Source organism: Vigna unguiculata, chromosome 9, assembly GCF_037176805.1.
Source record: "Vigna unguiculata cultivar grain cowpea cultivar isolate G323 ecotype 2 chromosome 9, ASM3717680v1, whole genome shotgun sequence".
NCBI lineage: Eukaryota > Viridiplantae > Streptophyta > Magnoliopsida > Fabales > Fabaceae > Vigna > Vigna unguiculata.
Window position 1 is genome coordinate 19930106 of NC_140800.1, and position 26582 is coordinate 19956687.

At 36.2% G+C, this 26582-nt stretch overlaps 2 protein-coding genes and 1 long non-coding RNA gene across 5 annotated transcripts; 2 read left to right on the forward strand and 1 right to left on the reverse strand.

Moving 5' to 3' along the window:
* Positions 1-1262: 1262 nt before the first annotated feature.
* Positions 1263-3622, forward strand: LOC114163805 (acetolactate synthase 1, chloroplastic-like). Its single transcript, XM_028048141.2, has one exon. The coding sequence runs from the start codon at positions 1348-1350 to the stop codon at positions 3310-3312; it is 1965 nt and encodes a 654-aa protein (XP_027903942.1). The 5' UTR covers positions 1263-1347; the 3' UTR covers positions 3313-3622.
* Positions 3623-8862: 5240 nt separating this feature from the next.
* On the forward strand, positions 8863-16234 carry LOC114195861 (uncharacterized). Of its 2 annotated transcripts, none has more exons than XR_003606589.2 (3): positions 8863-9003; positions 9129-9216; positions 16040-16234. It is a non-coding gene; the product is annotated as an uncharacterized LOC114195861 (long non-coding RNA). The 2 variants fall into 2 exon arrangements; XR_014984391.1 differs by lacking the exon at positions 16040-16234 and adding an exon at positions 13385-13774.
* A 1277-nt stretch (positions 16235-17511) lies between these two features.
* Positions 17512-19765, reverse strand: LOC114162109 (uncharacterized). Of its 2 annotated transcripts, none has more exons than XM_028045885.2 (4): positions 19520-19765; positions 19148-19212; positions 18972-19064; positions 17512-18884 (listed from the first exon to the last, which is right to left on the reverse strand). In XM_028045885.2, the coding sequence occupies exons 1-4, from the start codon at positions 19575-19577 to the stop codon at positions 17949-17951; spliced, it is 1152 nt and encodes a 383-aa protein (XP_027901686.1). In that variant the 5' UTR covers positions 19578-19765; the 3' UTR covers positions 17512-17948. The 2 variants fall into 2 exon arrangements, with proteins under 2 accessions (XP_027901686.1, XP_027901687.1); XM_028045886.2 differs by lacking the exon at positions 19520-19765 and adding an exon at positions 19450-19514.
* Positions 19766-26582: the final 6817 nt, after the last annotated feature.

Sequence of the window (26582 nt, forward strand, 5' to 3'; positions counted from 1 at the left end):
AAACAGCGGAGCACCACAGCTCTTAGGTGAAGATTACAGAGCTAGAAACATGAACAAAAGTGGGTTTATTACAAGAACCCTAACATTGACCACGAAATAATACCGGGGATTGAAAACTATGAGTTGGGGGAACACTTACGTGAGCAGAACCGAGGTTGAGCTAGGCTTGAATCCGATCAAACGTCAAAACCCTAACAGAGTGACAACTGCAGCTCTTAGAACAAAGGGGCAGATTTCTGAAAGTGAGTAAGAAAGTTAGGGTTAGGGCAGACTTAGGGTCTCGTTTCCTTTTGGGCCAGCCCTAGGCCCAACTGACTTTAGGGTAGCCCTTTAAATTAAGACAGCAGAAAAAAACCTAGGCCTTACATTTCCCTAGAAGATCTTATAAAGAAATAAATACATGGAAGTTTAATTTTATTATTTCATTTGCATGAATTACTTTCGATGTAATTTCATTAAACATATTTTATTTAATAAGTTAGCCCTTAATTATGGAACTTTCGGCACTAAAATAATAATAATTGATAGATGCATTATAAAATTTGAAAATTGATACATGATATTTAAATTTTAGGGTTAAATGTGTTTTTTTTTTCCGGTTAAAATTGAAATTAGTCGTTACTAGAAATTTTGAATAAATTTAGTCTTTTATTTTTTATAAATACATGTATTTAGTCATTTCAATCAAATTTTTTAAAATTTTTTAAAATTTATTTAACGTTTCAAATATATTTCTCAATTCAAATTAAAATGAATATGTATCCAACAATATAAATAAATTAAAATATTATAATAAAATACGTTTAAAATATAAAATAAATTTAATATAATTTAATTAAAAAAATTACATTTACATATCTCTAAAAATAATAGAACTAAATTAATTTTAAATTTTCAAGAAGAATTAATTTAAATTTTCGTTTAAAGTTAAAAAAAACATAAAACATATTTAATTCTTATATTTATTATTGGATTCATAAAATATAGTTAAAATGATTTAAAATAATTTTAATTGTTTAGTTGTTTCCTGGTCTTCTCAAGTGATTTATGTTTTATCATTATGGTTTTTAAGTGGGCGGGGCCCTGTCAAAACACAACCATAAAAAAATGCTGCTTCTTTTATTTGCAGACTCTGTGTGGCTATCACACTTTCACATCACACTCGCATTCTATAATAGACACCACTCACACTCAGTGCAAGTCACTGTTAAATTTCCCATTTTACCCACAGAGAACCATCTGAGTTATGAGCAAAACGGAAGGGCATAAGGGTAAAACAAAAGTTCCTCTTCACTCACCATAAAATCATGACCATCACAGAGTGTTGGCAAGTACCCTCTGTTCACAATGGCGGCCACCGCGTCCAGAACTCCATTTTCTGCTTCTTCCTCGTACTCGACCTTCCCCAAACGCATTGTCAGATCCACCATCCCTCTCTCTCACCCAGCCCTCACCAAGCCCTCTCACGCTCACCCTCTCGCAATCTCATGCTCCCACCCCAAGCCTCACGCAGCCACACCAACCGCCGTCGTCGTGTCGCCACCGGCCGCCGAGCCCTTCCTCTCGCGGTTCGCACCAGGTGAGCCACGCAAGGGCGCGGACATCCTCGTGGAGGCGCTGGAGCGGCAGGGCGTCACCACGGTCTTCGCGTACCCCGGCGGCGCGTCGATGGAAATCCACCAGGCGCTAACGCGTTCCCCGGCCATTCGCAACGTGCTCCCGCGCCACGAGCAGGGCGGCGTGTTCGCGGCCGAGGGGTACGCGCGTTCGTCTGGGCTCCCCGGTGTGTGTATCGCCACCTCCGGCCCCGGCGCTACGAACCTGGTGAGCGGTCTAGCGGACGCGATGATGGACAGCGTGCCGGTTGTGGCCATCACCGGGCAGGTCCCGCGGCGGATGATCGGCACCGACGCTTTCCAGGAAACCCCCATCGTGGAAGTTTCCAGATCCATCACCAAACACAACTACCTCATCCTCGACGTAGACGACATTCCTCGGGTCGTGAGCGAGGCCTTTTTCGTCGCCACTTCGGGCCGTCCCGGTCCAGTCCTCATCGACGTCCCCAAAGACGTTCAGCAGCAACTAGCGGTTCCTAATTGGGACCTTCCGGTTAAGCTCCCCGGGTACGCCGCCAGGCTGCCCAAGCTCCCCAGCGAGGCCCAGTTGGAACAGATTGTCAGACTCATATTGGAGGCCCAGAAGCCCGTTTTGTATGTGGGAGGTGGCTCTTTGAACTCCAGCGCCGAGTTGAAGCGGTTTGTGGAACTCGCCGGGATTCCTGTTGCCAGCACTTTAATGGGCCTTGGAACTTTCCCAATGAGCCACGAGCATTCCCTTCAAATGTTGGGGATGCATGGTACTGTTTATGCCAACTACGCCGTTGATAAAAGTGATTTGTTGCTTGCCTTTGGGGTGAGGTTTGACGACCGTGTCACCGGGAAGCTAGAGGCATTTGCTAGCAGGGCTAAGATTGTTCACATTGATATTGATTCCGCTGAGATTGGGAAGAATAAGCAGCCACACGTATCTGTTTGTGCTGATTTGAAGTTGGCATTACAGGGTATCAATAGGATTTTGGAGGATATGGGGGTGAAGGGTAAGCTTGATCTTGGAGCTTGGAGAGCAGAGATTAATGTGCAGAAAGAAAAGTTTCCTTTGAGTTACAAGAAGTTTGATGATGGGATTTCTCCACAGCACGCTATTGAGGTTCTGGATGAGTTGACAAATGGAGATGCTATTGTTAGCACTGGGGTAGGGCAGCATCAAATGTGGGCTGCACAATTCTACAAGTACAAGAGGCCTAGACAGTGGTTGACCTCAGGGGGTCTTGGAGCTATGGGTTTTGGATTGCCTGCGGCTATTGGTGCTGCTGTTGCGAACCCTGGTGCTTTGGTTGTGGACATTGATGGAGATGGGAGTTTCATAATGAATATTCAGGAGTTGGCGACTATAAGAGTGGAGAATCTCCCTGTTAAGATAATGTTGTTGAATAATCAGCACTTGGGTATGGTGGTTCAGTGGGAGGATCGGTTCTACAAGGCCAACAGAGCTCACACGTATCTGGGAGATCCCTCGAGGGAGGATGAGATATTCCCAAACATGCTAAAGTTTGCAGATGCTTGTGGGATACCCGGGGTTCGTGTGACGAAGAAGGAAGAGCTTAGATGGGCAATTCAGAAAATGCTGGACACCCCTGGCCCCTATCTTCTTGAGGTCATAGTGCCTCATCAGGAACACGTGCTGCCCATGATTCCCAGTAATGGATCCTTCAATGATGTCATTACTGAGGGTGATGGTAGAACTAGGTACTGATTGTCAACACCAAATATTCCCTCATGCTTGTTTTGTTCAATGTATAAAAGATAGTGCTTTTCTAGTTCCAGGCTTTGGCCTCTGTAGTAGTTTTTGGTAGCAAGATTATGTATTTCCCCTTTTATTTAACTTGTCATATGCAGTGGCGTCTATCCCCTGTTTTATGTACTGCAGCCTTTGGTTTTTCTGTAGTATCAGACTGAAAATGATATGCAAGACATACTATTTCTGTCACAAGTATAAGCAGAATCTATTGAAGGAAGCAGGATTCAATCAAAATGAAATGAAAACATGCACATTCCTCTTTTAACTTGTGGAGATCCTTACTGTACCTCGATCTAACTTGTCCACAAAAACTCCTCTGCTACCCGATCTTTCCTATAAAGTTCCATATACAACATACTTCTTTTGATGTCAGAAATGGCAAAGTTGGACTACTTATAGGAAATGGGTTCTGTGCATAAAAATGAAAAATCACTTTTTTTCCGTTAAATCATTTTCTTACAAATAGGTAAAATGTGGATGTTTATTGGATTGGAGAAAGATTGCATCAAGAAAGTCATGAACTTGACATTACAAAACAATATGTAATGACTTATCTTAAATTGCTTCACGTAAGATAGCTAAATGGCAATTGCTATTGATAACTACAAATTTAGTAATAATTGGTCTTTTTACAGTAAACCATGTAAACCATGTATCTAATAATAAATGCATTTGTTTTTTCAGTAAACCATACCAAAATATTTGTCATTTAGTTGTGGTTTCTATTTAAGTCTTCAGTTATTCGTAAAGCCCATTTACTTTGTTTTCTTCAAAAATAGGAATGGCGGAGTACCTTGACATTTAAATGGAGATTGTGAGTATTCTCAACAATTCTTAAGGTGGAAGTGGGGACATAATTATAACTAAGTGAAGTAATAAGATCACTCATTCAAGGAAAAAGAAAAAATAGAAGAGAGCATACGGGGATCCAGAACAAATGAGATGACTCAATCACGCACTCTTTAAGATTGTCGACCATGTCTCCCTTTTATTTAAGTAACTTGCTATTTATTGTCCGGTCTTTGAGTTGAATTATTCAAAGTAGTAAAAGCATAACAATTAAGTAACAAAAGATAATAACTGCAATAAATTAATATTATTTTTCTCTTATTAACTCTTGATAAGATTGGAGATTGACAGTCACAAATAATATACACATAGTAAACAGGTTCAAAATCTAAACACGTCTCTCCAACCAACCAACGGTTCGACAGCGAGTATTTTTCTTTTATATATATATATATATATATATATATATATATATATATATATATATTTCATCATATTAATCTCTTTTAAGTTTTAATGACTATAAATACATTGAAATAATAATTCTGCTTATATCTTATATCTTAAATTATTTTATTATAAGTAAAGTAATAACATTATTTTTAATTTTTTAAAATATGCATAATATTATGTTAGTAAATAATAATATTAAGTTAATATATAAGATATAAGATATAAAAATTATATTAATTGAAACAAAGTGAAATAAACGAAAAAAGATTTAAAAATAATACTTGATAAACAGAAAACAATAAGAAAAGTAAACAGTTTTATAGAAAATATGTAAAAATAGTTTATAATTTTTAAAAATTTAACAAATAATTATAGTAAAAAAGTAAAATTAAAATTGTGAAATGTGAAAAAAAAGTAATTTTTTATGCATAATTATAAATTATTAAAACGTAATTTATAAATATTAATAATCTAAATGACAACATTAATATATATATTTATATTTTTAAAATGATAAAATATAAAAGAAATTAATTCTTTAAATTATTTTTATTTCAACTTTATTTTGAAAAAAATATTTGACAAGTTAATCTGTTTGGTCCCTGTAAGGCCCACTTTATTTTCTGCCTTATGTTTTAAAGGCTGCCCCAAATCCGTTGGACCTAAGGGCTGACTAGGGTGTCAAGGCCCCTAAAGCAACTAAGAACCCTCATTCTGGTCTCAATCGCAAACAACCCCCTTTCTCTTACACTCTCCTTTCCTTTCAGAAGCTCTACTAGGGTTTGGTTCCTAGTCCTCTTCAAGCTAGCTCAAATCCATTTTCTACTCCATGTAAGTATTTTTACTAGCTCATATTTGTCCCCGTTAATCACTCTTCATATTTCCAGTTACGGTTTCATGGTAACCCCATTTCTTAGTTCTATTATGCTATTTCTTTCAGTTCTTTAGTTCGTTCCTAGAGTTGCTGTGCTCCGTAGTTGGTGTCGAGGTCCTGTGCTAGCTCAATCCAGGTAATGGAAGTTAGAGTCTTTAGTACTTTTTGTAGATCTACCCGTTTCCAGTCGCGTATCATGTTTTGTATGGATTATATGCTACTATGAATATGTGAAATGCCTAGTTATGTTGTGTGGATATGTATGCATGGATGTTGCAGGGAGAACAGTGACGAGATCGAATGTTTTCGCCCAAGCGAGCCTCTCTCGCCTTGGCGAGACTTGCAGAAACATGCTAGGTTCGTGCTCGAGCTCTCGCTCAGGCGGAGAGCTCTCGTTTGAGCGAGGTGACATCTCGCTCAGGCGAGAGGGCTCGCCTAAGCGAGAATGCATGGGAGCCTTAGCATGCCGCTGCACTTTTGGCCTAGGTGAGGAACCCCACCTTTGGGAGAGGGGTGGTCTCGCTCAGGCGAGTTGGTCTCGCTCAGGCGAGTTGGTCTCGCCTAAGCGAGCATTCGAAGAACCTCCCAGGACCTCTGTCACGATCTCGCCTGAGCGAGAGTCTGCAGCTTGAGCGAGGGCATTCCTCTCGCTTGAGTGAGGACTCCTAACTTGAGCGAGATCCACTACAGGCCACACTATTTTCCTCTAATGGTTGATTTTTGGTGTTTTGATTGGTTGGTTTATTTTATTTACAGTACGAAACATGTAATTCTGCATGAAATCTCTGAGGTTATGAATTTAATGGATGTGTTGGCATGATCTTGGCATGTAATGAGCGTGAAATGGTTAGTATTAAAGTGTCATGGTATTGGTATGAGTCGAAATTCTATATTCACGGATTGGGAAGAATGAGTTGGTATGGATTCAACATGGAATATGAATGAGGATTGGTTACAAAAGTTGGCATGAGGTTTATATGCATGATAAATATTACTCAATTGATTGAATATGATTGGTGTGTGGTCAGGACGTAATTCCTCGAAATCTCTAGGTGAGATTTTAGGTTGGTGCCTTAGTTGGTTGGGACGTAATTCCATGACTCCTGTTAGTGGGAGTTCATGGTGGTGCCCCATCTATATAATTTAGTAAGGATTCAAGGTAAGGTTGCATCCTGACGCTCTAAGGAGTCAGTTAGTCTCACATAGAGCGAACTGACTCTTGTGGTAAGAGTAGTAGGAAGCCTGAAACTCATTAAGGGCTAGCCTTGTGTGTGGGGGATTGAGACATTGTAACACTTAGCTCGGGGGTGAGCAGGGAAAAATCCACCACAAGTGCAAGCATCCGCTGAATCTGACTAAGTTATATGTATCCGGATGAGTCGAGTCTGAGACTTAGTGTATTGTTTGCAAGTCATGACATGATTGGTTAACATATATTCATTGGTCTATGAAATAGCATGTATCTGTATGATCATCAATTTATAACTTAGTCAGATCTAGCTTACCCTTTTGCTTGTTTGGTTGCTTTTATGTCGTTCTTCTACTTTTGCGATGATCATCAATTTATTGATGTGAGCAGATGCGAGAGGTACTCGAGGTCAACAGGTAAGGGATGATTCCACTGCATAGTCCGCTTGGACTGGATTCCGTTTATTTGGGCTTTTCTCTAGGGTTATGTATGACCTATGTAGCGTCATACTTTTGGGTTATATTTTGAATTACTATTGACTCTTTTCTTTACTTGTCTATTGGCATCGTGGTGTGCCCTAATTCAATTATGTTTTCGTTGGTTAACTGTAAGGAGTAGCGACTTTACTCCAGGACCTTGTTTCCTTTACTATTTTGTGTAATGTTTCATTTAATTATATTATATTTTAAATGGGACGTTACGGTCCCTGTTTTTTACTCCTCAATTTGATTGAGTGACTCTCGAGTATTATGAACCACTATACCATTCTACCATTTTCCCAATATTAGTTAAATAAGAAAAAGTTAAATAATAAGATAGAAACGATTATTTATAAAATATTACATAGATACACTATTAAAAAAACTCATATTTTCTGTCAATTTTGTTTTGAAAACTTTTTCGTAGGAAATACTTACAAATTTTGTTGTGAAAAAAAGTTTGCAGGAAATTGCTACCAATTTTCTTGTAAAATATTTTGTATAAAACACTTTTTACAACAAATTTTATAAGAAATACTTGCAAATTTTATAATTTTGTAGGAAATGATTACCCACAAAGTAATTACTTGCTAATTAAAATTTTTAGAAAAAAAGGTAGAAAAAAGATTTTTTGTGTAAATGTTTTTAACAAATTTGCGAGAAAAAATTGCATGTAATATGAGAATTTTTAGTAGTGATAATTTTGAAAGAATAATATAAGTTATTATTTATTTACTTTGAAATAATTAATTACTTATAAGTTTATAAGACTCCTTCAATTAACTCGTATTTATGTTATTTATTGATATTAATTTGTTAAAAGAATTATAATGTTATTCTTTAAATCAATATTTAAAATTAATCATATTGTTCCGCATACAATTAGTGTTTAAAGAGAATAATGATTACAAAATTCATGGTTATTCATCTTGTCCGATCCTAATACAAAAGTAAAAGCTTTTTCTCATTAATTTTCAACATTTATTTTTTTATTAAAAGTTTGTTCATTTATTGGGAAATATGTCAACCAGAAGATTATAACTTTTATAAAAAAAGGCAAAAGAATTAAAAAAAAACTTATGAATAGGGTAATTTCTAGGAATCTTCATACAATCAGGGCCAGGTAGAACATCTATAATCTCTGCACAGAAGGCCTGTGGTAAGTTTTTATCATGAAGCTAATTCTTGTTTTCTTGCCAAGTTTGCCATCCACAGGAGTCTTAATTCCAACAATTATGATGAAACCTATCATTTTCTTTAAAAAAATTATCCAAATAAACTCTAAAGTAGCATATCCATGTTGGGAAAGCGTTACTATTCTTCCCATTTAGATAATCTACTGTGAACTGCATTATTTGTGCACCATAATAAACTTTCAATCTTGACAAGACAAAAAGATACATCATCTTTATTCATTAGTGGCCACTTTTTCTCTAGAGTATTTGGAACCCAACATGACATAATAATTCTTTGACCTTCATACATTTATCATCCATTACTTTTTAGCCTTTTGAATATTTTGAAGGATGCTATGGTTGCTGATTGGGGACTTTTTTTCATCATGAATTAAAAAAATATTCAGGTAAGAGTAGTGTTTCAAACATTTACATAGACAAATACGTTTTTTTTTTCAGGTTAAATTTTTTAAAACATTATAAAATCTATTTTTCCTATATAACCTCAAATTGCAAGCTCTTTGTTTTCAAAAGAAGCATAAATTCCTTTCTTCCTTTCTCTCCACTCCATCTCCATCTTTGAACCTCCACTCCTCATTCTCTGTTTGATAGTTTATAGAACTGAGACTGCAGGGTCGTTCCTCGCGACAAGATCTTCGATTTCTATCGATGAGTTTCTTATTTGGGGTAAGCCATTTTTTCTCGCCTTCTTCGATTCTTCTACGGTGCATGCAAGTATTCCTTGTTTACATATGTCTTTTTGGTTTCCATCTGATATCTCTTCTACTCGGTGGCTGTGTGAACACGATCAGATTGTTTTCCATTGTCTGAAGTCGAGGTTGAACTTTCGCAAGTTCAAAGATGCCTTGGGGTTCATAAAGTTCGAGTCTATATTCGAAGGTGAGGGAAGCTAGATTTTCACAAATTGCATGATGATTTTTCTACCAAATTTGTTATTTGCATGTTGAATCTGTTATGGGTACTATTGTTATGATGCATAATGGGTGTTTTGATCCATGAGCTATTGATTTTATTCCTTATGAGTGTGAAGGGAAAAATCTTTAATTTTTACATGTCTTGAAGATGTGTATGTGTTATGAAATTTTGGGAATTTTGTTGAATGCATGTTAATTGAGATACATTTGTATTATTTAGAGGTTGTAACTGGTTTGGGATTGTTTATGATCTGGTATTATTGAGTTTGGTTGTTCTAGTATGTTGGGTAGTTGAAAAACTACAGATATTGAGCTTCTGCGTCGTAGTGAGCAAATGACTCGCCTAGCGAGTGCCAAGATTAATTTTGACATAGAGTTTTCCTTGCTAGGAAAGCAATTCTCACTGGGTGAGCAATCCTCTTGCTGGGCAAATGGGTTTTCTAGTTATGATTTATCTTAGAAAAGTTTGAATTTTCACTTTGTTCACTGTCGGATCAAGCTGAAAGTTTTATAGCAGGTCCTAGACTTATGATGTTTTTTTTACCGTTGTGTGTAAGACATTGGAAAAAAAAATTAAATAAATATTTGTTTATTTAATATAAATGCATTTAAAAGGGATCTTTATAGTAATTAATGTAGAGAATTATGACAAGGAGCAATGGTAGCTCAAGTGGTTGAGCGTGTGGAGTGGTGTTGAGAGGACCTGTGTTTGAGTCTTGTGTATGCCATTAAGGTGAAGTTTTAATTAATTGATTTATTTTGTGTGCATGTGTGAACATGTGGCATGATGTCATAATTATAGATGTGCATAAAATGTCTAGAAACATGAATTGGAGTTTGAACCTCGACTAGCGTGAAATAACTTCCTTTCACATTTATTATTTTTGCTAAGCCAAGGAAATCCTAAAAAATAATTAGGCTAATAAGTGGGAGAAGGAGGAGAGTGGTGTACTGGAAGCAAGGAATTCGTGGGAACAGTTGGAGAGGGTTTTAGAGCACCAAAATTGGTGAGTGGTCTAGTGTTAGAGGCAAAAAAGGGACTCTTTTCATCAAGGAGGAAGCTTAGGAGTACTCATTGGAGCAAGGAAACTAAGTAAGGGGAGCTGCTCTTACATGGTTATTTTGTGATTGATGTATTTTAAGTTGTGTTGAATGCATGGATGCCTTTCTCTTTCGATTGTCGCTGAAAAAATCACGTTTCTAGGCTTCTGCCCAAAAATTGTTTGGCGGTGTTCTTGAACCGCTAGGCAATACATGCTTTTTGAACTAAGTTTCTGGGTTCTGCCCAGAAACTGCTTGGCGACAATGAAGGCTCGCCAGGCAACACGAATTGGATGCGTTCGTTGTCTACGATTTTGTGGATTCTATTTAAACGTGCACCTTTGATTTTGTGTAACTTCTTGCTTGATGGATGAACCTTTGCTAAATTCTACATGTGTTGAGTGTCTTTAAATTGACCAAAATAGGTGCAATTACGCTTTTTCTCGTATTTTTCGCGTGACAGGGATCGTAAGGCGGTGTTTCCTACCGCTAGGCACTAGGTCTCTAGTTTTGTTTCGCTAGGCGACAAGATATGGTCGCCGGCAAGATATAGTCGCGGGGCGACTACGATTTTTTGGTTTGCGTAGATTTTAGAAAATTGCGTTTTTCGGTTTGTTAACCGTATGATTTAGCTAAATTTTAGACAGCAGGTTCATAACATTTTGTTCTTTAGTTTGAACGGTGTGATACACATGATTGCTGGTTTGGGAAGTCTTTAAAATGTATGAATAATCTCTTGATAATTTCAAGAAACTACTAATGTGAATCTATGTATGGATACATGATCATGTAGAGTGCTAAATATTGGTTTTGGTGTGATGTATTGGGATAAATGAAGTGTGTAGGTACTGTTTTGGAAGCAAGTTCAATGTGGCATGAGTTGGAATCATGATTAGGTTCTTTTGTGAGTCTCCATAAATTTGAATGTTCCTTTGGATTAGTCACATGTTGAGAATTGGTTTATTGGTGAATGCATGTGTATCAATATAAATGAAAATTTTGCATAGGAGGTGTGAAATGCTATATTAATTCGCATTGGTGCATAGAATCATGTGCTTAAGTTGTTAGAGTGTTGCTTTATATTTGATATGAGCATCTATTATTCATAAGTTGAAATTGAATGCTAGCATGGATTTAAATGGTGGAGTATATATATGAATATATAAGGGTTGATGCATATGATATGTGGTGATCATTTTGAGCCATGTTGAAATGGGTAAACTAATGTTCTGGATTCTAGAGGTGTATGCCTTAGATGGCTAGATGTTAGGACCTTTTAGAGGTGCAAAAATTAGTAGTGTATAGCTCCTGTTGGTGTTGTTAGACTACCAGGTAGGGATGACAACAAGGTGGGGCGGGGACGAGTTTCGCTATCCCATACCCATCCCCGTCAAAAAAATTCATCCCCATCCCCATACCAAAACTCAACGGGTATCAAACTTTTGTCCCATCCCCATCCCCACCGGGTAACGGGTATAATCTCATACCCATACCCGTACCCGTTTTCTTACTACTTTAATATTAATTTTAATTATTTTTATAAAATAATAAAAAATTACGGTAAAGGAAACATAATATTATCAAATATTCAATATTAGGAGAATGATTGTTTCTTCGATATCAAATACTTTGAAATAAATTATAATTTTTTACATTTTAGATTAGAATACCAAATAAAATTTTATGAGAACCAAAACGTTTATTAAATTTGGAAACATTAATGAAAACTAGTTGATAAAATTTAAAAATATTTTAAAAAAATATATAAAAGGAAAAAAATATTCAAATTAAAATATATTTTAAATGTTTGTTTACTTCAATTTTTTAAATTATAATGAATATCTTTTTTATACACTAATAAAAGTTATAATACATCACTTGATCAAAAAATAACACAGAACAAATAATAAACATAATAAAATTTTAACATAGATCTTGTATCTTTTGAACTCCAATATATGTTAGATGGTGATAAAAAAATATTCATAGCAATTACATTAAATTTTTATATTGTAGTAAATAAAAATTATTTATACAATTATAGTGAAAAAAATTAAAGTATGATTGTAATGAGTTAGAAAATAAAAAATAATTAGATAAAATATATCGAAATAGTATTCTACATGATGAAAATAAACAAAAAATAAAAATATTAAAAAATTAACAAATGTGTGTCTTATAAACAATTTGGAGACTATTGGAAGGAATCGCACAAAGGAAAACAAATGTATAATTAAGGGTATGATAAGATGAAAAATATCTTAGATATCTCAGAAAAATTTTCAAATATCAACATATATACATTCAATGGTTGAGAAATAACAAAAATTGTTTTAGCAAAACAAAAGAGTTCTTCAAATGGAACAAAAATTAATAATAATAAGTAATTTTTTTTATATTACCTAGTAAATGAAAGGTTTATGCTTTTAACCACTTAAATTGAGAGTATTAAATATTTTCATGTGAAAGAAAAATATACAATAAATAAAAATATTAAAAAATAATAGAAACATTCAAATGTTAGAAATGCAATTTTTTTAATTGACATACATCATTTTAACATAATTACATAAAGGTTATGATAAGATAAAAAAGTATATTGGAGATGCAAATGAGTTTCATAACAAACCAAATAATTAAAAGAAATAAAAAATAGAAAGTATATATATATATATATATATATATATATGATTACTTAATTAATTGTGAATATTTTAATAATTTAAACGAGAATAGAGATATGGCGGGGATGAGTATTATAGCGGGGATATGTACATCCCCCAAATCAAGTCAAGCTCCATCTACAAAGGCTTAAAGAATTTGTGGTCAAATTCTCTCCAAGGAGAGGAGGATGATGAAGGATTGACCCTAACCAAGGATGGAGGGACATGCTTAAGAAGACTAAACATGTTTAGAAAGGAAGTTCACTAATCCTTCATCCCTTTCATTTGTGTTTGTTATTTTTGATTCCCTAAGTTGACTTAGTTGAATAAAATTTAGTTGACTTGTTGACCTTTGACTAGGTTTGACTTGTTGACTATAGTTGACTTGACTTAAGCCAACATGCTAATCTATGTTTATTTGCTTTGTAGGTTAATTAGGAGTAAGAAAGCAATGCTAGGTGGCGCATGGTGATTGAGGAGCATAAATGATGTGGAGGAGAGAGTAAAGCAAAGGCATAAAGCATAAAGTAAAATGCATGAAGCAAATGTACCTATGTACCTTTGGTCTCCTTTGTTTTTAGCACACTTTGGCCACTTTTTGGAGACATATGAGACACATTCTTTGTCTCCTTTGGTGCTAGAACGAAATTAGCCTTGCACACACCATAGTTAGCTCTTTTGTCTCTCATTTTTTGTAACCTTATTTGACCTAGTTTTTAGAAGCTAGGGTTAGGTTTTTGTAGAGACATCCTTAGGTATCTTTTATTTGCTTAAAGGCCCCTAAACTCTTCTATATAAGGGGTGCTCCTAGACATGTAAAAGGGGTTGAATATTTTGAAGTAAAAACACTCTTGTGTCTCAACCATTTGTGAGAGTTTCCTCCTTTGGGAGTGAATACTTTTAAGCCTTATCTTGCATAGCAAGTGGCGGCACACAGCCACTCATCTTCAAGGTTGCCATGGCTTCTAGCCTAGCCTTGTAGTGGCGTGCTTCTCGCATTCTTTACCATTTCTTTCCTTTCCATTTTATGTTTTCTTCTTCCTTTAATTGTTCTTGGTTTTCTATGATTTATGTGCTTTCCATTTCCTTTTTGTATTGAATCAATCCATCATCTTCTTCTCTTGAGCTTTGTGAAAGGAACCTTCACATCTAGATAGGTTGCTATCTTAATGTCCAGTGGGGATTTCACTTAGATTTCTTAATCAACTCACACCATATTCAATCATCTTAAAAAGGAACAAGATAATCCTTCATCCGTGGTCTATGCTGGAGTATCACCTGACGGTGTGTAGGCAGCGCTAGGCGATAACGTGGGGGCAGTGTGTTGTTTTGTTGCATTTTGCATGGTTAGGTGTGTTGGTCCTAGTTTGGGAGATGCTTGACAGTATCACGAGCGGATAGGTTCATGATTGATGATGGAACGCGTGATTAATATGTGCAAGGAGGTTCATATTAATGATACTCTCATGTGAGGATACGAGCGAGGAGGTTCGTATGTTCTGTGCTCACACTTGAGAGTTGTTGCGAGCGGGGAGGTTCATAGCTAGATTGATCATGCGTGTTAGACTATGGGCAGGGAGGTCCGTAGAGTTGAACTACGAGTAGGGAGGTTTGTAGAGTTGGACCAAGAGCGAACATGTTCTTGAAAGCATTAGAATCCCTAAGACCTAGGTTGAGTGTGTATTGATCTTATATAGGTCGGGTTGATGATATTGAAAGTTTTACACGACTTGTGGTAATGACTTTGAGTATGACTTGTTAGGGGACCATTTACGAGTTATATAACTTGTAATGGGGAGTTAAACATGTGACCATTCTAGGTTGGAGCGTGATGGTAATTGGAATTTCAGTGTGAGCGTGCTAATTGTGGCTAGTACGAAGTGTTTCACTTGATTGCCCTTCATGGTCGAAGCCGGTGAGGCTGGTAGTCTTATGATAATACGAATTGTGGATTGTATTGGGGAGCTCCACTAGGTGTTGTAGATTGTAGTTTGTAACAGGATAATTCTTGCATGTGATCTACAAGTGGTAGCCGATAGATGGTGGAACCACAAGTTGGAGCTTGTGGCAACAAGAGTCATCTCAAGGACATTATCAGAGTGTGTAGAATCTGGATGAACATGGTGGAAGACCATGATTTCTAGTGCATGAGGGTGAATGTCCTCAAAGGGGGGTTTTGGGGTAAATTAATATGATGTGGGTAAGGGTTTTATAATGAGCTCACCTTTTCTGTGTGTGGTTGGCGATGATTCTGTAACTCGTTACACGAAAGCAATTGATATTGTAGGTGGCGAGGTTGGCCTCTAGAGTCGGAGAGGGGTTAGCTTTGGAGATATTTTGACAACTATTTTATGTATTTTGAATACAATTGAATTTACGGTTTGGGAACTTGAAACTTGTAATACTTTTAGTTTAAGTTTTGATTTTTGCGCTATTAATAATATTTAAATTTCCCACATTTTGGGAAAGAGGTTTTATTAATTTCCGGATTTTATTATGTATGACTCTATTTTATTTAAATTAGTAATATCTGGCTAGAATGTTACATTGTGATCTTTGCTTGAAAGTTTATAGTGAGAGTGTTTTTCTTGTGAGGTTCCTATTGATTAGGCGGTTGACAACTTTGACATTTGTCACTTGTTTAGTGCATAACTTTTTCTATAGGTATCCAATTTGATTGATTCTTTTTGCATTGAGTTCTTGATTCAATTATCTTTAATTTGAATGTAAGAACATAACTTTTGGAGCTTTGTACAAGTTGCAGTTTTATTTTTAAAACCACTAACCAATTTGCATGTGTTGTTAAGTTACTGCGTAAATTACTTGGTGATTATGTGAATGTGTGGGGATGATATGAACTTTTGGAATATAATGATGTATTGTGATGGTGTGATGATGACCTTGTAAATGGATATGTTGATGATATAATGTATGAATCTTGTTTAATTGTGAATTGAGAATGATGAATAGATTTTCAAGGGAAAATCCTTTTAAAGGATGTGTGCTTTGGTGTGCATTGATGTAAGGACTCAAAATTTGGAAGTTTATCCTAACACTCTACTAATCATTCAAATTCATGTATAGGAGAATGAATTAGGAGTGAGAGTATCAGGAGGTCCTGATTGGAAGAACCATTTGTTGTTCTAGGAACCTTATAGGATTAACCTTGTGGGTGGAGGTTATCCATCACAAATGCCAAATATTCCAAGTACTTCTACCTCTATGCTTGTTATCCGGATAACTAAGTCTAATGGGTCTTTTATGTTATGACTTGTTGCTTATAATGGTGTGAATTACTTAGTTCCCTAATATGATTTAATTTATGATTGTAAATCAAGTAATTTATATACTTTATGTGTGCTTTTTTGAATAGTAACCATATAAGTGCATTATTATTTTAGGCTGTTACAATTTTGGTTCTCAAATAATTGAATTTTGAATAGTAAGTGAAAGGAATCTAATTGAAAAGTATATTACTTGAATCCTGAAGTGGATTTTTAACTTTTTTTTTCTTTTTCATTTAAAAAAGAAGAGAATTTTTGAAAAAAAATCATCTAAAAAAAATTATAGAGTTTAAATTTGGCTCTTAGAGTACTAAATTCTGATATAAAAAAATTGTGCAATCTGCATACATATTTGGAATGTTATTTGGGTCATTTTTGGGTCTTGGGTCAGTGTATGGCTTCGGTTGAACAAAAAGTCCTCCATCAAGTACGGGTCACAAAATAAGTTGAGTTCAACGGATTGGGTTTAAATTTTCAATCCATTATTCCGTTTTAGTCCAGTTTAGTCTGAAAAAAAGTCACGGGTCCAATTTGAACCGTTTTTGCCGACGGGCAATGAGAGGCGAGATTAACCTATTTTGCCATACTACCATCAAGCATTTTCCAGTCTATGTCCACTTACCAGATTTTCAAAAACCAAGCTGCATGCAGCGGCAAATATAACTAAGAACACTTTATAATTGTGTTTAAGGTTAAAGAAAGTCTGAAACAAAGAAGCACTTTGAGCATGAAATGAATCTAGCAAATTAGATATTGAATCTATTGCATTTCTTTTTGAACATTTTCTTGAACTCATCCAGACAATCATGTTTCTGCATTACTAACCATGGTTTTAATTTAAGAAACTTATGCTTTTGTACTCTACACATAGAACAAAGCAAATGTTGTATCGAGAAGGACAATACGAACCTTTTGAGTTTTGACTTTTACACTGCAGACATGTTAACGTGACTGCTCATGCTTCATTCAAACAACTTAATGCATAACATGTCTTGGTCTACACGTCCCTAAACATAGATGTTACCAAATGCCAGCGCAGAATTTCGTGACACCACTCAGCTAACTAAAATATTTACGCGTGTCTATTTTTATCTTTGTGTCTTGCAAGATAAAATATAAATAACCAGGGTTTGCAAGCTTCCAGTTTTAGGAGCCAAAAGGTTTGAAGATTAAGCATAACAAAACTTGGTAACAGAGTTTTGAAACCAACACATGCATTTGTAATTTGTTACTCTCCCAGAATCGAAGTCGGAAGTTAAAGTAGGATAAATCTTCAAAAGCTAATTAATATTGAAGAAATGGGTTTGGCAGAAATAACATACCAAACTAAGATAACTAATTATATAGATTATAAGTTACAAACAGACCAGAAGATTAGGAATGATTAATCTTTCCTACCAGTAATAAGTGGTCGTATACATGTGCATGTTTTCATTTATTGAATCTACAAAAGTACTCCCGGAAAATTCATGACTTCTGAAAGTCAATGATACCAAATTTTGCTGAGACAAAACCGAAATGCAGTTTATTAAGTGGTTCTTCAATCAGAATTGGAAGTTCACCTTAGTAGTTTGTTTGCATAAAGATTGATATAAGTTACTTAAGGTGAAGTTCCAATTGTGATAGGAGAAAAAACACCTAAGAATCTGCATGGAAGTTTTGTCCATTTGCTAGTTGCTCTAAAATCGTAAGAAAGTACTCCTTATCACTCATTCAACTACCTGAGATGAAGCAGCTGAGTTCTCAAAGGATTTCTTTCTCACTAAGAGGCAAGTGATTCTGGAAGGGTTGGAATGAGTGTTGTCGAGACAACAGATGACAAAGTCTGGTCGGTGAAGTGCAAGAAGATGCAACCTATCCTTTCCCACTACCACAGCAGATGCATCAAGAAGAACATGCCAGTTGTTCCTATGAGCCTCAGAAATCCAATGCATTGTTCCATTTGCATCGACTGGGTAAGAGAACAAGCCCTTTGAGCTGATCTTACACCTCCTCCTAAAGTTTTGACTCAGCTGAGACCCACTGATCCTCAAATCCAGCCAAGTCTTGGGTGCTGAGATCACCTTGGACTCCTTAAAAGAAGCAAATTCCCTGATATAGTCTTCTTCCTGGTCAAGAATTGTCATGTAGTAGTTTCCCTTTACAAAAGGGTAACTTTCTCCCACCAGCATCATAGCATCCTTGTAGCTTGGAGTGAAGAGAACAAGGTACTCTTCATCAGGCAACCCATAATGCTTCAGAATCTTATTACGAGCTTGGATTTCTGGGATAGAGATGAAACTTCCAGGAAAAGAGGATTTCTTGTTGAGAATGTCAAGTAATCTTGATGGCTCTAACTGGATCTTGGCCCTATCCATTTCAGGGAGATTGCTGCCAAACAAATATGTAGAAGACTCCCTTGGTGACTTGCCCCTATCATCCATCATGGGTTCTGATGCCTCCTCATAGATGATAAAGCTAGACAAGTCTATCCCATTTCCATCTCCTTCCATTAGGCCTGAATATTCTGGATATTTTGCCAGCACATATTGTTCAACATATTCCATTTCTTTTGGTGTGATTGGACCTGACCATCTAATGTCAAGATCAGGGATAGTTGATATGGCTTCAGCTATGATGTGAGCAGGAATCAACGTTTGCCTTTTCTGCAGTTCAGACCATTTTTCAGCCTCAATTCAAGATGCACCATCCAAAAAGAAAGAACAAAAAGTTGGAATATGGTAGTTAGTTACCTTTACAACCATGCTGTTTGATTTGCAGCTCTCAGTTATTAATTTGTGTGTTGGACCTTTCTCTTCATTTTCTACCATCTCTTGATATTGAACCTGAATTAGGGAGTGGATTTAGAATCGTTACAACACAACATCATAAAATATACAAACATAGCTTTGAATTGTGACCACTTCACCTCAGACCCTCCTTCTGAAATTTCATGCTGCTGCCGGTTTGTTCCCATATCAATTGTCTTCACCACTTATAGAAACATAAGATAATTTTGTTTAGTGTACAAAATACCAGAGAAAATCTTAGGTAGATGGCGAACAACAACAACAATAACAAAAAGGAAAGAAGAGAAGCCAATATGTGTAGAATCCTTCTGAAAGATCCTCCAACAAAAGTTTGTTCTAAGAGATTGAAGCTAGAGAGAAATCAATATAGTGAAGTATATAGTTTGGTTAAGATGGGGGCATGTTTGAAAAGAAGCTTTACATTTCTTGTTGAAGCTGTGAATCTTCTTAAGACAAAGAAATTAAGAAAACAAATAAAGTCAGATGATTACACCGAGAAAGACAATAGCAACGCTTTAAAATAGAAGATGATGATGAAAGGGGTGACATGTCCCTCTTGGCTTAACCATGGTTTGTTTGTGTAATTTTCTCCAAAATTATTCCCTGGCACCTAGAATTATTAGTCTCAAAATTCAAACTGAACCTTAATTAAAATCTGAGCCTAGGGTTTGATTGTTAAACTCTATTAATTGAGGCAGAGAAGACGTTAGGAGAGGATTTTTGAGGTGTTGCTTTCCATTGGCAACAACATCACCATATTTGTTAATTGTTAAATAAACGTCACTCTTGAGTTTTATATTCTTAATGGAAAATGATCATTGGAGAACCTTGATGAAATGTCAACAGAGCCGTGGCATCTTTTTTTTTTTTAATATCTTAGCGAACTTTACAGATGGAATATTTCAAAATTTCAAATCTCTGGGTAATTGAGTTTTATTAGCTCCTTGGAAAAGGCTTTTTAACAGTTTTAACAGCTGCATTTAAAGACATTACTTAAACCTGAACAAAATTGACTGTCACTGAATTTTGCTCAGGTAAATCCTAGATACATGATGAAATCACTTCAACACAGAACTGATTCATATTTAACAGATAAAATTCAGCAAGTTTATTTAGAAACATGGAATACTAGAACGTGATTTAATGCAAATAAGAAAGAGCAATAAAACGAAATTTTGGCAATAATAAATGGGGGAAAGCTTTAATTGAAAATATAATTGAATTTTCCCATATGTCACGCTACAACTTGCGATACCATTGATAAGGACGAAAATATTAAGTTAATGTTAGGATCATATGAGGATTTGACCTTTATTTGTTTCCCTAATGTAGAAAAACCAATTAGTCTTTCAAAAATAATTAAACAAACACATCTACCAATATAATTATACAATATAAATCAATCTTTATTTATAGAGAGGAAGAGGGCATTATACCGTTTAGAGATTCCTTCAAACGAATATTAGATATGGACAAGGACAAGGGGGTCACAATAAAGTGTTTAATATAATAATATGATGATTAAACGAAGATTAACATAATTACGCTAAGGAGGATAGATAGTAAGTAATGGAATGCCGTTGGGCATGGTTAAATTTGCATACGGAAATGACTTGGATGCTACAATGGTTATCCAATATATGTGGAAATGATATTTTTATTTTAATTCTAATCAGTGGCGTAGCACCGTGAGGCCAATGGCCCCCAAAAATTTTAATTTTTTTTATATTATAGATATTAAAAAATATATTACAAATCAATGATGATTAAATCAAATATTTTATTTTTTTATAAACATAATAATTAATGTTAATAAATAATAAAATATAAAATAAAATATAATAAAAAATAAAGAATAAAAATATTTATCAAGATATTTTCATTTTTTTATTTATTATGATTTGAATTTCTCACAAATTGTTTCTCACATGTTTTTTCTTGATTTTGAAGAGAAAAATATCTTTATTTTTGCTCTTATTTCTCCTCTGTCCTCTTTCATTCTTGTAACATAGAGAAAGCCAAATGGATATCCAAGTCCACAGACTCTAAGGGTTGACCGCTATGATACCATAAATGTAACACCCTATTTAAGTAATAACCTTAATTTAAATGAAATGTCACACAGATAGAATGAAAAACAAAGTCATGGAGTATAACGTCACTCCTTACTAATATCCAAAGAAATCTAGGAAAAGATTTAAGGCACACCACGATGCCAGATACAAAGTGAAGTAAGAAATTGACAGTAATTCAAATAAATCCAAAGACAAGACAATACATGGGCCTTAGCCCTAAATGAAACCTGGAATCCAAACCAGAGAGGCTACGCAATGGAATCATCGTTTCCCTGTTGACCACGGGTAGTCCTCGCATATGCTCACATCAATAAATTGATGATCATCGCAAAGAGAGAAAACCACACCAGACAGAACATACAACAAACAAAAGGGTAAGCTAGAGTAGAAAACAGTTTATCATACAATTACATACTATTTCACAGTCCAAGATGTAAATGTCAACCAAACATGTTATGACTTTTCAAACAATATACTAAGACTCAGACACGACTCATCCATATGCATATAATTAGTCAGATTCAACGGATGCTTGCACTTGTGGTGGACTTCCCTTCTCTACCGAGCTGCTCTACCGAGGTAATTGTTACAATGTCACATCCCCCCACACACAAGGTTAGCCCTTAATGAGTTTCAGGCTTGCTACTCTCACCACTAGAGTCAGTACGCTCTATGTGAGACTAACTGACTCTTTAGAGTGTCAGATTGCAACCTTACCTTGAATCCTTACTAAATTATATAGATGGGGCACCACCATGAACTCCCATTAACAGGGGTCATGGAATTACGTCCCGACCAACTAAGGCACCACCATGAGGTCTCACCTAGAGGCTCATGGAATTACGCCCTAAACAATGAGGCACCACCACGAAACTATCATGGAATTACGCCCTAAACACACTGATATCGCTGTCGTTAGGCGATCAAATTACCACTACTTTAGCAACTTCAGTATTGCCAGTTAGTAGTGAACAAAATAGTTAGGGTTAAGATAACCCTGAGTCGTCTCACAACGAATACGGAATTGATCTCAAATATTTGATTCTTAAAAATGTAATTAAAACTAGCAATTATAAAAATAGGGGGTTTTGATATGCAAAGAAAATGACACGGAAGATTGTAAACATAGTAATAGTAAATAGGTCAATTCCACTGCTTTTTCTAAATAAGATTCTTCATTGGTTATTTAGAGATTATTGTTAAATTAATTATTGTTGTTGATTTACAAATAAATCAATGTAAAGACTCAATTCATTTGTTGGCATCCTCACTTTTAATCAAAGTACAGTCTCAATTAAAAGTGAGAATTGTTAGATTGTCCATAGTAAATTTAATCAAAGTACAGTCTCAATTAATTTTACTATGCATAATCATGTCTATTCCTTTGTTTCTTTACCAAATAGAAAACTTAATTAATCAAAGTAAAGTCTTGACTAATTTTAGTTAAAGTAATTACCTCTAATCAAATTAAAGTCTCAATTATTGGCAAAAACTTATTTAATCAAATGAAAGTTTCTAAACAAAATCAAAGTAAAGTCTCAATTTAATTTAAAAACCTTTTAACTCATATGATTAGCATGCATGTAGATTTAAAATCATTATTTTCTATTCAATTAAGAAGCAAAGGACATAGATAAACAAAAACCACAACAATAATCAAAATAACAAAACATATAAATTCATCTAACCTCAGAATCCAGTTAAGAAATTAGAGTGGAATCAACCCTAAAAGCTTAGCCCTCCATGGCTTTGATGGAATACATGATAATATGATGAAGGAAAGAAAATAAAAAGAGAATGAGAGATGTGGTGGAGACGGTATCTGCCAAAACTAGAGAGTTCTAAGCGTTAAAGCTGTCAGTTGTAAATTGTAAGTTGTAAGTCGTCGCTTCTGCTCCCTTAAGTCTCTTTATATAGGCTTCAACTGGATTTTGGGCTTTATCTGTCAGTTGCTAAAATCTTTTATTTTTATTTAATTAATTAGCAACTTAATTTCTGTCCAATTTCCAATTCTGCCCCTCTTATTTAAGCATTTTTACAAAATTGACCAGAATTTGACCAGTTGACCAGTTTGACTAGAGTTTGACCAGTTGACTGCCTATCAGATGCTGACAGCAGAGTGCACTTTCTCTCTCCAGACTAGGGTTTGTTGCGTTTAGGGTTTCATGGAGGCTTGTGGGTGACGGCGCGGCTGACGACAATGGCGGCTGCTTCGACGGGCGTGGTGGTGGTGCTGCGTCATGGTCCGTGAAGAAAAGATGGTGGCTGAACTGTGGTGGTGCGGTGCACTGGCTTGGTTCAGGTGGTGTGCGGACGCGTTTCCGGCTTGGTGTGGAGACGCAAGGTCTGCGGTGGTGGCGAGAAGATGGTGTTGCACGAATCTGGTCTGTGTTCGGACGTTGTTGCAGGTATGCGAACAAGGAAGAAGAAGACCGATCTGTGGTGGCGCGGAACAAGCTTCGCGGAGGAGATCTGCAATGGAGGTGGCATGACGGAACTGCGAAGTTGTGGCAGGTCTGCGGTGGTGGCGTGAAGACGCGGAGAAGATGGTCGCGATTTGATGGAGGAAGACGGTGGCGCCGCTGTGCGAACGAAGATGGTGCGTCGTGGTTGCGCTACTGCAGCGGGAACGGTGATGACGGACGTCTCCGCTGCTGCCATGAGATGGTGCGAGCGTGGCGGAGTTGCGGTGCTCATGGTGGTTGACGGAGATGGCGCCGCTGGTGCGTTGCAGGTGAAGGTGGCGCGAAGGAGGAAGATGATGGTGGAGGAAGCGCGAGGTTGCTGCTGTTTCCGACTAGTTTCAGTGGTGGCCGGCGAGGAGATGGCGGCGGCGGCTGCCATGGTGGGTGGAAGGGAAATTAGGGTTAGGGTTTCATGTGTGAGATGGAGGAGATGATGACGTGGCAAGATCTGAGTGGTCAATTTGGTGAGTGGAGGATTATGACACGTGACAGCTTATGGTTGGTTAATTTTAAAAGGTGGAGATTGCCACATGGCATGATCTGGTTGGGTGGAGTTTAAGTGGTAGGAGGGGTGCAACTTAGTGAAAACTGGGGGTGCAGAACAGGTTTTTGTGGTCCACTTGCAGGAGGAGTGTGCAAATAAAATCTGGGGGTGCATTTAGCTCCTAATTTATTCTTTTCCAGAATTTCTTGATTTGGACTTATTTTGTAACTTTGAATATTTCAAAATCACACTATTAATTGACCAAAAATAAATTCCAGTTGCATTAACAAACGTTAGAATATCCAATAATATTTTATGCAACTAAAATCAATTTTTATGCCACTTTTACCAAACTTACTCAATAAATCCAATAATCACAAATCCTAATTAAATCAATCTTTAAGCACAGAAAATTCAATTAAATCCCTAAATTTAAATATTAAATGAGGGCAAAAATTTGAACTCATCACACACCAACATCATGTTTCATCCATTAATATAGAATCATATCTCATACCAACACCATTCCACTTTCATTACCAACCATCTCATTTGTTTTACATGCCAATACCATACCAACACATCAATCCAATTCATAACCTTAGATATTTCATGCATATTCACATGCCTCATACTTTAAATAGAGCAAACCAATCAATCAAACAATTAATAACAACCATGTAAGGAAAATAGGGTGGCTTGCAGCAGATCTCGCTCAAGCCAGAAGCCCTCGCTCAGGCGAGAGGGGTGCCCTCGCTTAAGCTGCAGACTCTCGCTTAGGCGAGATCGCAACAAAAGCCCTAGAAGGTTTTGCGAACGCTCGCTTAGGCGAGGCCATCTTGCTTGAGTGAGATGGTCTTTCGCTCAAAACTCAATTCGCTCGCCTGAGCGAGTACTCGAGCAAAACTCCTGGGCGAGGTTCGGCTACTCTCGCCTAGGCGAGGTGAGCTCACTTGGGCGAAAATAGCAGTTCGCGTTCCCTGTTTCATGTGACAACAACAGCATACCAACTCCAAACAACATTCTATTCATATTCATCCGACCCCAAACATCATCCAAGCATATAAACCACAAAACAGAGGTAAAATAGCCAACATACAACCAAAATATGAAAACCCTAGCTTCCCTTACCTGGAAAGGATGAGCAACGGACTTTAACACCAACTATGGAGCGCAACAGCTCGAGGAATAGGCTTAGAAACTGGAAGAATAGTGGAACAAATTTCAAAAATGAGCTTACTACGAAACCCTACTAGAAATATGAAAATATGCCTAGAGGGAAGAAGCATGAGCTGGAGAATAACTTACATGGAGCTAGAAAAATGAGGTTGAGCTTGCTTGACCAAGGTGGTACCAAACCCTAGCAGAGAAACAATAACAGCTCTAGGAAGGAATAAGGGGAAACTATTTTTGTAAAAGTGAATGGAATGAGGGTGTTAGGCAGATTAGGGTCTTTGGTTCCCTATGGGCCAGCCCTAGGCCAAAATGATTTGGGGGCAACCCTTTAAAATAAGGATAGAAAAATAATTGGGCCTTACATTCTCCCCAACAAGAAAATTTTCGACCTCAAAAATGAAGACTTACCAGGAAAATAGATGTGGATGTGACTTCCTTATATCCTCCTCTAACTCCCAAGTAGAGTCACCTGTCCTTCGATCCCAGATGACTTTGACTAGGCTGACTAGTTTTCCTCGACGTTCCTCCACTCGACTATCCTCTAAAGCCACGGGTGGTACTTCCATAGTGAGATCCTCCCTGATTTGTACATCCTCTACTTCCAACACATGAGACGGGTCAAACACGTACTTCCTCAGCTCTGACACGTGGAATACGGGATGGAGAATTGCCAACTGAGGAGGCAAGGCAATCTCATAAGCCACCTGCCCAATTGATAACGCGGTCGTTGACGCGATCAAATTAATACTACTAAACTATAGCAACGTCAGTATTGCTAAGATAGTAGTCAACAAAATAGAAAGGGTAAAGTAACCCAAAGTCGTCTCCCAACGAACACGGAATTGATTTTTAACAAATTAGTTCTTATAAAACTATACAAATGAGTTAGTCAAATCAAAAAAATATAGGGGATTAAGATAAACAAAGATAGAAATAAAATTTAAAAGATAAAAAGAAATAAAAACAATAGTAAAGAAAATAGATTGATTCCATTGCTTTTTCAAAATAGATTCATCATCGGTTATGTAAAGATTATTGCTCAATTAATTATTGTTGTAGATTTGCAAATTAATCAATGTAAAGTCTCAATTAATTTGTTGGCGTTCTCACTTTTAACCAAAGTACAGTCTCAATTAAAAGTGAGAACTTTTAGATTATCCACAGTAAATTCAACCAAAGTACAATCTCAATCAAATTTTACTATGCCTAATCATGTCTATTCTTTTATCTCCTCACCAAATAAAAAGCTTAATTAATCAAAGTAAAGTCTCGATTAATTTTCATTAGAGTAAATACCTTTAACCAAAGTAAAGTCTCAATTATTGGTAAAAACTCATTCAATCACATGAAAGTT